Source organism: Pediculus humanus, genomic scaffold, assembly GCF_000006295.1.
Source record: "Pediculus humanus corporis 1103172107841 genomic scaffold, whole genome shotgun sequence".
Classification (NCBI taxonomy): domain Eukaryota; kingdom Metazoa; phylum Arthropoda; class Insecta; order Psocodea; family Pediculidae; genus Pediculus; species Pediculus humanus.
The window spans coordinates 183583-197344 of NW_002987423.1; the positions used below are offsets into that span (position 1 = coordinate 183583).

General features: G+C 26.9%; 3 protein-coding genes across 3 annotated transcripts in view; 1 reads left to right on the forward strand and 2 right to left on the reverse strand.

The window, feature by feature from the left end:
• Nucleotides 1-61: 61 nt before the first annotated feature.
• Nucleotides 62-5389, reverse strand: Phum_PHUM376880 (uncharacterized protein; the record flags this gene model as incomplete). Its single annotated transcript, XM_002428304.1, has 1 exon — nt 62-5389. One exon carries the CDS (start codon nt 5387-5389, stop codon nt 62-64), a length of 5328 nt encoding a protein of 1775 aa, XP_002428349.1.
• A 510-nt stretch (nt 5390-5899) lies between these two features.
• On the forward strand, nt 5900-6577 carry Phum_PHUM376890 (uncharacterized protein; the record flags this gene model as incomplete). The annotated part of the gene is made up of 2 exons (XM_002428305.1): nt 5900-6094; nt 6404-6577. 2 exons carry the CDS (start codon nt 5900-5902, stop codon nt 6575-6577), a joined length of 369 nt encoding a protein of 122 aa, XP_002428350.1.
• Nucleotides 6578-7670: 1093 nt separating this feature from the next.
• The window catches only part of Phum_PHUM376900 (collagen alpha-1 precursor, putative), a gene marked incomplete at both ends in the record, with an annotated part of 10979 nt that continues 4887 nt past the window's right edge, over nt 7671-13762 (reverse strand). The window contains 14 exons of the mRNA XM_002428306.1: nt 7671-7835; nt 7918-8052; nt 8129-8164; nt 8328-8354; nt 8509-8562; nt 10692-10754; nt 10880-10924; nt 11078-11182; nt 11632-11766; nt 11884-11972; nt 12029-12182; nt 13029-13126; nt 13212-13317; nt 13414-13593. Of these exons, the coding sequence (XP_002428351.1) occupies nt 7671-7835; nt 7918-8052; nt 8129-8164; nt 8328-8354; nt 8509-8562; nt 10692-10754; nt 10880-10924; nt 11078-11182; nt 11632-11766; nt 11884-11972; nt 12029-12182; nt 13029-13126; nt 13212-13317; nt 13414-13593 (1392 nt within the window). The remainder of the gene's footprint in view (nt 7836-7917; nt 8053-8128; nt 8165-8327; nt 8355-8508; nt 8563-10691; nt 10755-10879; nt 10925-11077; nt 11183-11631; nt 11767-11883; nt 11973-12028; nt 12183-13028; nt 13127-13211; nt 13318-13413; nt 13594-13762) is intronic.

Below are 13762 nucleotides of genomic sequence, written 5' to 3' on the forward strand. Positions count from 1 at the left end.
AAAAAAAAAAAATTTTTTTTATATTTTTATATAAATAAAGTCAATAAATATCGTCTGTTAGTTAAATTAATCCTAAAGTCATTAAATCATTTAAAATGATTGGTGGTAAATGCGTTGATGATGATGATGATGATTGTGTTAATGTTGATAATGATGATGATGACGATGATGATGGTGATAAAAATGGAAATGAAGGTGATGGTAATGACGGTGGAGTATATGATAATGTTGATGATGGTGATAATGTTGTTGTTGTTTGAATTTTCGGTTTTGACGGTAATAATTTCTTATCAGCGTGAATATTTTTAAAACCATCATTTTGATTAAATTCGTTAAACATTTGCAATATATTTTGAGATTTTTCAAAATTATCAACCGGTTCATTCGTTTTATCTTTAAATAAATACAAGGGGGCCGATATAGCATTTCTCATCACGGGTTTAACTTTACAAGTGCAAACATTTTTCTCATGTATATTCGGGGGCCCACTTTTTGCCGATAAATCAGAATAATAATTTAAATCGGAAAAACTTTTTATCGATGACACAGATAAATTATATTCAATTTCTTCGTTTGAAAATGTCGAATGAGATTTTAATGAATCAATCGAAACAGTTTCCGGACCAGTTTCCGGAAGTTTCGTTTTAGATTCCGTTAATTTTAATTCGTTAATCCAAGAATCGATCAAAAGCCAAGACATACCAGCAGGATGTTGAAAATAATTTGGAATTGTGTGATACCTGATTGAATTTTTATGATAATCCCTTAATTCATTGTAATATTTACTCATTTTCAAATAACGATCCAATAATTCCTGATTAAAAGGCCTTAATTTTTTTTTCTCATTTATTAATTTACTTGCAACTCGACTGTACATTTTTTTTAATAATATTTGATCGTCGTCTGATAATCTTCTAATAAAATCTTCTTTTTTATTATTATTATCACCACACTTGGTTTTCCATAAAATATCATAATCATCTGAATCAACGTGTTCGCAAAAAAAATGATCAATGGATCCGTTACCCGGTTGTAAATTTGTTTTACTTGTTTCAATGAAAACGTTACAAGTTAAATTTTCAGGTACGACAAATTTTTTTCTTTTTTTCGGAAATGGATGCATCCAAGATGGCGGAACTCCGTAAGTCGAACTTATTAAAGTTTCTGAATTTTTTGAATTGTGTACAGGATTCGGAATGATTGATTTTGTTTTCCATTCCATTTTTTCGTTGTAAACTTCTTGAAAATAATCCTCGGAAACGGGAGTTATTATGACAAAACATCGCAACTTTTTCAATTCGTCAAATTCTTGAACGTACACCAAAGTTCCTTTTTCTAATTCTAATAAAGTTTTTCTTACGTCATCCACGTGAAGGATTTGAATCCCGGAAAAATCTTTTCTCAATATGAAATATTTATTTTCCAACGATAATTTATTCCCTTTTGTTTCCATGACATTTTCCGGCGGAGTTTGGTAATTCATTTTTTGGCTTGCATTAATTTTACCATTTTGTTTTTCGTTTGCCAATATGTAAGTATTTGAATTAGATTCGACGATGAACGTTTCTCCCAACGTTTCGTTTACCATTTTACAATAAATTTTTTCCACGTTGTCAACGGAAAAAACGTTTGGATTAACGGTCACGCGACATATCAAATTTAAATCCGTCGAATATCTATTCATGTGTATTAAATCTTTATTGATTTTCATTTCGGTTCGATTATCTATTATAACGGAATAGTATCCATTTTTTTTGACCGTTATTTTCGACTCATCCGGAAGTATAATTTTCCATTCTCGATATCTTGAATTATAAATAACGGTCGCGTACGAAGGATGTTCGATGATTATTTCTTCGTAAATGATGGTAAAATCTATTTCCTCGGAATCCGTAAAATATTCGGCGATGCTTTCCTTTGCATCATTTTTAAATGATTCCCCTCCGAAAAAAGGACAACGTGATATTTTTGTATTATCTTTAAATTGAACGGAAATTGATCCGTCATTTTTAATGACGTAATTAGTGCCGTCCATTCGTCTATAAAATGTTTGTTTCGATTCAATGTCGATGTGTTCGGAAATTTGAATTTTTTTCGAAGATTTAACGATTCCGTTTTCAATTGTTTTATTATAGCTCATCGGCGTGATCAAATTATATTTTTTCAATTTTAATTTTTCATCATCCATTGTTTCATTTGTGATATTGTTCAAAGAACCCGACACAATGGACGTGTTTCCCTTTAATATAATAAACGTATTATCTTTTTTTATTGATATCACGTTACCGTTGGGTAAAAAAATTCTACAATTTTCATTTTTAACATCATTAATTGACGACTCATTGAGAAAATATTGTTTTATGTAACAGGGTTCAACTATGTTCGGAACAACTTCAACCATTAAACCGTTCGGTATGGATAATTTCAAATCGTAAGCAAACCGTTCGTCTTCCCTTATTTTGCAATTGTTTAACGTTTCGTTTGATTTCGGCGAATCAAAATCAGTTGATAATTGTTCTACTTCTTGCGTGTCTATCGTTTCTTTGAGGAGCCTTTGACCAAATGATAATATGATGCCATTTTTATATGTTAAATGAAATGTGTAGGGAAGAACGATGTGCGGTTCCGGACAAACGTAACTGTACAAATGAAGAGTGTTTCCTCCGTGACGAACGTGTACTCCCAAATGTTGTTTTCCGTATAGTCTTTCCAATAGATCGACGGTTATGCTACAGTCTTGAACAAAGTATTCGGTTTTGATACCTGAAAATTGAACTGCTACTTCGTCGACATTGTATCCTTCGAAACAATACTGATTTTCATTTTTTTCATTTGAATTTTCCTGCGCGATGATGCTTCCGTGAGCATCCGAAAATTTTTCCGAACTTTTTAATTTAACAATTTCTTTATTTCCAACGGATTTTTTTCTTAAATAATCATCTTTTTTTATTTTTAATACGTTTCCGGTTAATTTAACATATTCTTGATATTTTATGGAATTTTCAAGCCAAAAATCTGTATCTGAATATGCGTCAAATGAACTTTTAAATAATGTATTTTGGACGAGGGTTGGATTTTTTTTTTCCGATAGTATTTCTTGGTGTGAAATCCAATTGCTTTCATCCTCTAAAATATATTCGAAAAAATCTCTTAATCCGATTCTTGATTTCAAACTTTGATTAAAAGTTTCGCTGAAAAAATTATTTGGATTTTTTTTGTTGTGAGCTCTCATGAAAATGGAATCCGTTAAAACGGAATACGAGTGATCGATGCAATTAAATTCGTTCCAATATTTTTGTTTTTTTTTCAATAGTTTTGTTTTGTTAAGTTCTTCAACGAAATTGAATCCGTTTGCATTTAAAAAATTGTTTTTTTTACAAAAATTCGTCATATCTGTATACGCGGTCCATTTTATGTTTTCTTTAGCTTCTTCTGATACATAAAAATCACTAATAAAAGATGCTTCATTTATGAAACACACAGGCAAACGAATTTCTGGAGCCGAACTAGTTTTCACTTTTTCTGGAGTTACTATTTTAAATTTTTGAGGGCAAAAAAAATCTCTGTCGGTATTTTTAAGGTTCCAAGGTATGCACTTGACGACATTTCGAGAACAATCGGTCACTGTAAAATGAGGCTTTCGAAATTCCTTATCCAGATTTTTTATTAATTCAAAACTAGAATTTTTTTTCAAATGTATTATTTCACTCAGTGCAGTTTTCGGCGACGATTTCAATTTGGGCTCTTCAAATGGGCAAATAAGTTTTGAAGCAAGGAACACATACAGGGAATAATCTAAGACTGCTGAAAAAGAAGAACTTCTTAAACTCCCACTTTTTTTATATTTGGTCCAATAAGAGGCAAACGTTCCGTTGCAATCTAAAGCTTGAGCCAAATTTTTACTTATTTTCTGATGACTCCATTCGCAACGAGATCTTTCTCTGACATTTTGTTTTTGAACTGATTTCCTTTTTAAAGTATTTTCACATATGTAATATTTTAAATCTAATTCTTTTAATTTTGAATAAACTTTCAAATTATTGATATTTCCCGAATTTTTTATAATTTGACTCCAAAGGGGCATCACTGCAGAATATGGTAATTCAAACATGTCACTCTCGGGAAAAACCAAATTTATTGTATCAGTTCTTGAATCAACACTATTTTCAGATGAATTATCTGAATCGTTCATTTCGGATGTTTGCGAAAGAATATTTAAAATATTTTGCAAAACGACTGGTATGGTTATGCACTCATCGGGTAATTCATAACTAATACTACCTAATCTTTTTTTCATTTCATCATCATCACTTTCTTCTGAAACGTCCCACAATTTCATATTTTTCAAATAATTAAGATGGTGCTTTTTGTACTCTGACAAATCATACATCAAATAACTTATTTCTCTGTAAATAAATTCTCGACGTTGCTTGTATTCGCATCCTAATTTTCTAGGAATGTACTTTTGAAAAATTACATCTTTGAAAAATATTTTTTTTTTCTGGCTCCAAAGCATTTTTAAAAAATCATCCCAAAATAATTGTATTTCATAAGGTTTGTTTTGCATAGATTTCTTATTTGTTTTCTTAAAATTTGCTGATTCTGTATATTTTACACCAGAGAAATCTGTGTCGATGCACAATACTTGATGCAATGGAACTTGAGCCTTGATCAATTCCATGGGAAATTCGGGATTGTAGAACCCTGTTAGCAAGACATATAAATTAAAATAACCATCATAAGGAGCATCATCAATACATTTGAATACTGTTTCTTTGGCTATCTCTTCTCTTCTTAAAAGTTTTGTCCCCTCTTTTGCAAAACTTGGAGGTCTTAATTTAATTCCTGCATTCTGTTCATTCAACTGATTTTTCCCTTTCCGCTGTTCCTTTTTATTTATGTTTGATTTTGCATCTTTTGAAACAGCACCACTGACATAAGGTCTTTCCATCATGATCCTCACAGGATCTTTAGGTCCCAATTGGTTACTGGCAATAATTTTTAAACTCTCTTCTCTGTAAAAATACAATAGAACTTTTACAACTTTTACCAGTAACTGGACGGGGATCTCACTTTTACTTTTAATATATTCTGCTGCTTCTTGGAATATGGATGAAAAATGCAATAAATAACTGTACTTAAAAGGAAGTTCACCATTAATAAAATCTTGTAATATCTTTAAAACCAAATGATCATAACTTATTAAAGTAACGTCACGACGACATTTACTAGATGCTTCTTCCTCAAACTCTTTCAAAACAAAGTTGTCACTATAGGACTTTTCTACAGCCATTACAACAGCGCAACGCCATTCATCAGTATTTACAGGACTATCAATTGAAGGAAGAACTACTTCCAATGGTTTTTTTATTTCTTTTTTTGGACCCATGTTCTACTGAAAAATTACTATTATTATTATTATTACATACAATACGGTTATTTAATTTAAAAAAAAATAAATAAATTACATCAAAATTTACAGTCGATCAGAGAATAAATGAAATAAAATTCACATTCAATAAACAAGGGTTTTATTTTAAAAATGTAATTAAACATTAAATTAAATATTTCTTCAATATTTAATAATTAAATATCATCAAAAAGAATTTACTGAACATCTTTCGAAAATATTTTCAAATGAAAGTTTACTTATAAAAAATAAAAAAAAAAAAAAAAAGGTGTACAAGTATTCATGTTACACTTATAAATATTAAAAATACGGAGATAATAAAAAATAAATTAAATAAAAAATTACTCATCGTAAGTTTAGTAAATAAGACGCAACGACAAATGATGCTCTGAGTTTAAAATCAAACTAACGTATGAGTGTTTCTGATCAAAATGGCGGCAAACTGTTTTTTTGTCGTGGCAGCAACTATTCAAATTATTTTACGAAAAAATGAATAATAGTAGTGCACTTGTGCAGTATGTTATTATACGAAAGGATTTGATAAACGTTTTAAAATGGACAGCTGGTGCTATTATCGCTCAGGCTTGTCACGCTACTGCCGCTGTAGTGCATACTTTCAAAGATGATCCCATCACTGTTGAATATCTTAAAGATTTAGATTCAATGCATAAAATAGTTTTAGAAGTATGTACATTTTACACCTGAAGTAAAAATTTTTTTTTTTTCTTAATAAATTATTAAAAAGTTATCAATAAATTATTATTTTTAAACTTATAACAATTGTTAATCAATTAATTACGTTAATTTTTATCGTTAATCATTTCGTGACTTATTTTTATGTTCAGTTTAAAAAAAATATTACCCAAATTTATTTATTTTAATAAAAACAATAGTCTCTTTATTTTAGTTTTTCATTTAAAAAGAAAAAAAAAAGTTAAATAATGTTTTCAGTGTAATTGTTTATTAATATAAATAAATTTTTTTGTTTTTTAGATTCCAGATGAAGAATCCATCAAAACATTAGTCAATCAATTGTCTGAAAATGGAATTAAGCATAAGTTATGGATCGAAAAGCCAGAAAATATACCAACATGTTTAGTTTTGAAACCTTATCCCAAAGAAGAAGTTCAAAGTTATTTTAAAAAGTTAAAGTTATTTAAAGTCTAAAAATTATATTTAAAAAAAAAAAAACAATTTTTACTGACTTTAATTGTGATTTATATAAACTTGAACTAATATTTTATAAAATTTGAAATAAAAATATTTTTAAAAAGTTAAACATAATAATTATTTAATTTTATTCGAAACCTTTATTTTAAAAAATTATTAATAAAACATCATTATTCATATAAATATCATCATTGACAATTGTTAAAAAATATATAAAAAATCAAAACGTCCACATTATTATTACTCGTAATAATCCATGCATATACATCACAATTGCTATTCTTTATGCCTTGAAAATCCTATTCAAATTTATAGCACATTATTTAGTGTTGATGAATGAGTTTACTTTATAAGGGTACAAAATGAATAAATCAAGATTTAGTCTTAGAGGACTTGTTATAATACACATAAACCTCGACAAGTTATATGCAACTGTTAAATTTTCAAATTTGTACACCAAATTTTTTTATCTTTCACCATTTAAAATAATATTTGTTAATTACGATGTCAAAAGTTAAAACAAGGACTTATAGTAGCACAAACTAACAGTTATAGTAAGAACTTTTTTTCCCCCAAGATAATAAACTACACATTATTATTATTTTTTCCCTTTATTATAAATTATTATATTCATTCTCAAGCTCTAAAATTATACACAATCTAAGCTTTCAAACTATTTTTAAAATTATATTTAATTAATAAAAAATGGATTCCGGACCAAAATTTATTATTAAACAAAGTTATTTATTAATATAATAAGTAACGTTGAATTTTTAAAAACAAATGAACTAACCTCAGTCATTTTATGGTTATTAATGGCATATAAAACAATTAACAACACTGCTGTGATCAATATTCAATATATAATCTATGATAATTCGATTATGATTAACTAATTATAACTTTTTTTTCCTTTTTTCCTTTTTTTGCCAAAAATATCTTTTTCGTTTTAAAAAAAAAAAAAAAAATTATTTTGTAACTTAATTAAATAAGTACAGATATTTACAAAATAAGCAAGGTGATTTTTCAATGATATTCCGCCATTTTTTTTTTAAACACTAACAATTGATGAGAATTATTTAGATTTTAATCAATGATATTTATGATTATTTTTATCATAATTAATATGTTCTTGATAATCCTCATAATCATTTCCACCATCGTCACCATGTTCATAATCATTATCTATGACGGAATCAAAACTATTTGACTGTTGATTATTACCAGGACTATTAGTGGCATCTTCGGATTCTCTCTATTTCACAAATCCCCCAAACAAAAAAAAAAATTCTTTCAAATGTCCCTCATAAAAATAAAATGAAAAAAAAGATAATTACCTTTGAATTTCTCCATCCGCATCCAGCCAGTGGTAAACCATCGGGACCGATGGGACAAGGTGCATCCAATCCAGGAACTCCCTGTTCTCCTTTATCTCCTTTGTCTCCTTTTCTTCCTCTTTTTCCAATGGGTCCCTGTACAAACATAATAAAATTTTTATTAATGGCGATCATCGCCTTGAAAATATGCAAAAAAAAGAAAAATACTTACGGATTCTCCTTTTGAACCTTTTTCACCTTTCGGTCCCTGAAATAAAAATAAATTAATTTCAATTTCTTTTGTTTCATTTCTAATTTAATTTAATTTTATTATTATTATCTTTAATATATAATTCATGCAAAAGAGAATAAAACGAAATCCATGCTATTTCGTAAGCTTTTATTTAATAAAATAATTTAATAAAGGGTACCTCTGCACCTGGAATTCCATCTGTTCCCTAAAAATAATTGAAAAGAAAAAGAAAAAGTTAAAAAAAAATTTTCCTCTTTTCTTAAAATTTTTTTTTTTTAATAGAATCATTTTAGTTTTTTTTTTTTTTTTTTTTTAAATATAATATTACAGGTTTAAAAATAATAATAATAAATACATACAGGTAAACCTGGATCTCCTCTTTCTCCTTTATTTCCGGGTTCTCCTTGAGCTCCCTATAAAATTCACATAATAAAAAATTTATCAGATAATTTCAATATAAATAAAATAAAAAAAAAATTTCACATTAATATATAAATTAAAAAATCTCACCTTCATCCCATCGAGACCAGGAGGTCCCTAAAATAAAATATAAAATTAAATATACAAATTTTTTTATTTTTCACGGTTTACAATAAAAAAAAAAAAAAAAAAAGAAAAGTGCTATTGAAAAGGAAAATAAAGAAAATTACAGCCAAAAGCGGAAGTGGCTCATTTTTTTTTCTTTTTTTAATGATATAGAAATGAATAATAAATACCAATGCCACAAGTACACACTAAAATGTTTTTTCTTTTTCTTCTTCCTTTTTTTATATTCATATTTATATATACGAATGTACAATTTTATTATAATTAATGATGTACAATAACAAATGAAAATATTAGGGATATTATAATTTTTTTTGTTAGAAGTTGCTTAAAGTAGTTTTTTATAAAAAAAAATCCATCAATTATTAAAACTTAAACTTCTTTAAAGCAAAACCCCTTACAAATAAGTTATAATGACATAAAATGAATAATTTTATTAATTTTTTTTTTTTTTTCATTTAAAACTTATTTAAATACATTTGTACAGTTAAACTACAATAAAATAATTGTGACTTTTTTTTCTTTTACCCTTTAAAATGATATCACTGCAAAAACAATTTTTTTTTTTTTTTCATCAGTTCTTTATTATTATTATTAAACACAAATAATATTATTATTTATTGCAAAATATATATATAACGATTTTCATTTACTAATTAATAATTCACATATTGAGCTAAGCTTTTTTTTTTTTTTTAATTATTTTAATATTATTATTTAATTTAATTTAATTTAATAAAAAGCAAAAACTTTTTGATGAGATCAAACAAAAAAAAAACCAGAGAGATAATTTTTATACATAAATTGAGTATTCCATTTTTTTTATTGATAAAGTAATAGAAAGAAGTGTCATCATGTTCAGAATACATTAATAACAAAAAATAAAAATTAATTAAAAAAAAAGAAGAAGAAAATGTTTTTTTTTTCTCTTTGATCTCTCAAAAAGTATTTTGCCGTTATGTAAAATTAATAAATTCAATTACTATTATTATTATTATTATTAATAAAAAAAAATGCATTTACAAATCAGTCTTTTATTTAAATATTATTATTATTATTATTCAAATTGGCAATTGTTTTTTTTTTTATTTTGTGAACATGCGAGGGCAGATTGTTATAGGTTTTATATATATATATATTACATTGCCCAATAATAAAGTTAAGCAAAAATATTAAAAGCACAACTAAATGACATATAAATAATTTTATTATTATTATTATTATTATTATTTTATTATATTTAAAATCTAAAAAATATTTTTTTTTTTTTTTTATTAAATTTTGTTAAATACTGCTCGCGTAACACAGATTATTTAATTTAATTTAAAAAAAAAAATTATTTTTTTTATTTAAATTTAATAAGTACGATATAATTTTATTATTTTAAGGAATTTTAAAAAAAAAAAAAAAAGAAATAATAATAATAATAAAAATTTAGCCTATCCTTTTTTATTTTTTGCATAATTAAAATAAAAATGAAAATGAAAAAAATTAATAAATAAATTAACATTGAATCAATTATTAAATTGACATAATTTTTTTAATTATAAGACGGTATTTTTATTTTTTTAATAAAAATAATGGCACTTGCCTTTTATTTAAAAAAATTTCAAATGTTATTTATATGTACATTATTTAATTTTAATTAATTAATTACTTAACAGAATAATTTCATGTTTTTTTTTTTTTTAATACTAAGCTCTTCCCTCTCAATATTAATATATATATATATAATGAAAAGTTTAATAAAATGTAAAAAATTTTCATTAATATATATATAAATTCACTTATTGCACATTAAATGTTTTTTTTTTATTTATTTATAAATAACAGTAGTATTTAAATAATAATAATAAAAAACCAAGCAATTAAAAAATAATAATAATAATAATAATATGATGTGCATATTAGTAGGAGGTCAGACGATCCAATATTGAGAATGGCATTCACTTTTGGTAAATGACGAGTAGGGAGCCTATGAATAAACATGTCTTACCATCGACCCAGGTTTCCCTACATCCCCCGGTTTTCCAGCCTCCCCTCTAAGACCCATGGGTCCCTAAATAAATTAATAAATTATTATCATCTTTAAACTACCATCAAATCATATCAATTTTAATCCTGTTTATAGGGAGGGAGAGAGGGGGAGAGATTATCACGATATTAAATTAAAATTTTACTTACTGGTAAACCCATCGGACCAGGATCTCCTTTAACACCTTTTTCGCCCTAAAAATTATTTTATACAAATTTATTATTATTATTATTATTATTACAAGGTTATTATTATTCGATGACGTATATCACTTATTTTCATATTCGAAGGCCACATAAAATATATATTTATAAATTAATATAATGACGTCATAATATTTATCTTACCGGTTCACCTTTGGCTCCGTCCATTCCTCTGTCACCCTTAATACCCGGAGGACCTTGCAAACCTGGAATTCCCGGAGAACCAGGAGGGCCAGGAGGTCCGATTACCTAAAAAAAAAAAAAAAAAAAAAAATCATAATTATTATTTAACAAAAAAATAAAAACGACGAATAAATGTAATATGACATAACTTACAAAGTCACCCATTGTTCCTCCTGATAACCCATCAGAAAATGTTCCGTCACCCTGAAATTTTTTTGTAAATGGCATTTTAATTAAGCATTAAAAAACATAAAAAATATTTATCAATAATTCATTACATAACTCACTTATTATCATTAATATTAAATTTTAAAACTTGAGAGAATGTAATAAAAAATACAATTTAAAAGTATTTACCTGCCGTCGTCTGAGCTTTTTGTACTTCTGATGACCGTTAATAGTCGTTTAAAAAAAAAAAAAAAATTAAATTAAAATTTTAAAAGATTAATTAATAAATTATTATTATTAAAAAAAAAAATATATATTCATTCGTTTGATTGATATATTCCTCTTACCGACTCTCCCTTATCTCCTTTTTCACCTTTAGGACCCGGATATCCAGGAGGACCAGGTAATCCAGGTGGCCCCATAAGACCCGGTGGTCCAATATCTCCATAATCTCCTTTTTCTCCTTTGGGACCGGAGAGTCCCTTTTAATAAGAAAAAAAAAAAAAAGAAAAATAAGATTTTCAACTTTTAAAAAAAATTTAATTTGATTTTCTAAAAATTTTTAAATTAAAATAAGAATTTAATAAAAAAAAACTTACGGGTAAACCTGGTGGACCCTGGGGTCCGGGTTCTCCATTCATTCCATCGCTTCCCGGTGAACCAATTAATCCAGGCTCACCTTTCGAACCTAAAAATTAATAATAATAATAATATTAATATTAATAATGATAAAATTTAACGAACGTGATGTACCGCTGTTAATTAATATACCTGAAATTCCATTTTCACCTTTATCACCCTTATCACCTTTCGGACCGGATGTTCCTTGTTCTCCTTTCGGTCCAGGCATTCCTGGTAAACCTCGTTGAACCGTTTCACCGGATTCACCCTTCAAACCCTACGTGGTACAAAATATTAAAATTAATCGAGATTATTATTATTGTTTTTTTGTTTTTTAATTGTTTAACGCATAAAAGTTAAATTGAAATTATTAAGTTTTAGTTGGCAAAAAAATAAAAATAAAAATAAATACTCACACTTAATAAAAAAACACCAAAAGAAATAATAAAAGACGAACCACACACCATTAATAGTAACTAATCGAGATGATGCGAATAAAAATACAAAATTTTTCCTCCGTCATCATCCCTTGAAAAAAAAAATTAACGAAAAAACGAAAAGCATTTTACTAAAGTTTGTTAACAACAACAACAAAAACTCTTATTTAAATATTAATAAATTATTACAAAAAAAAAATAAAAATAAATAAATTATTTAAAAAAAAAAAAAAAAACAAAACAAAACAAATTAATTGTTAATCATTATTATTATTATTATAAGCTACAATAAAGCTAAATTTATATATATTTATATCACTACCTTATTTTAATAATAAATTAAATAATAAATAAATAAATAAATAAAATTATGTGAAAAACGCACAAGTGATTCTATTATTATTATTAATATAATATTAAATACTAAAATGTACATTGTTGCATTGGTACCCTTTTTTATTCTCATAATTACAGGATGTATATAATCATGCACCGTGCGAAATATTAATATATATATATAAAGAAAACTTACCAAAAGCGCATTACCGTGTTTTTTTTAAAAAAAAGCGCATAAGAAAAAAAAAATGTAAAGGCAAGAAAAGAAAATTAATATTAATTGCCAAAGCCATAATTTAATTTTAAGGATTTAGCTTTTTTTTGATTAAATAAAAATAAATAAATCTTACCCGCTTCCCTCTTTTACCCCGTGCTCCTTTTTCACCAGGCAATCCAGGAGGTCCTTGAGGTCCGGCATCACCTTTTTCTCCGGGCGGTCCTTCGGGACCTGATAAATTTTTATCAATTTAACATTTATAACCGATGACTATTTACTAGTTTGTTTTGTTTGTTTTAAAAAGAAAATTACTCACCGGGAGGACCTGGGGGTCCTGGCGGTCCTTCAATGATCCCAGTAGGAAACTGATCACCGTTTAGGGTAGTCGTGAGCCCTCGTTCTCCTTTATCTCCTTTGCTTCCCTAAATATTAAAAAAAAAAAATTTAAATGTATGGTGGAAAAATAAATAAAATATTGTATTAAATATTCTAAATTTTTTTTAGGGGGAAAAAAATACCTTGAGACCTTCGTTTCCAGGAATGCCTGGAGGTCCGACAGCGCCAGGAGCTCCTGGATTTCCTTTATCACCCTGAATTCCACGTTCTCCTTGAAGACCTGGTTTTCCATCTTGGCCTGGTAATCCTTCTGGACCAGGAACCCCCGGTGGTCCCGGTGGACCCGGTTCTCCAGGTTCTCCCTTAATATTAAACAAAAAACAACGTAATTACATTGACGATAAATGATAATAATAATTAGACGGGGAGTAGGGGGAGGGGAAACCCTAAATTTTTTTAACGTGTGATTTTGAATGACTGACTTTTCGCGGATTTTATTTGTTTATAAATAATTTACGTATTCGTTCTATT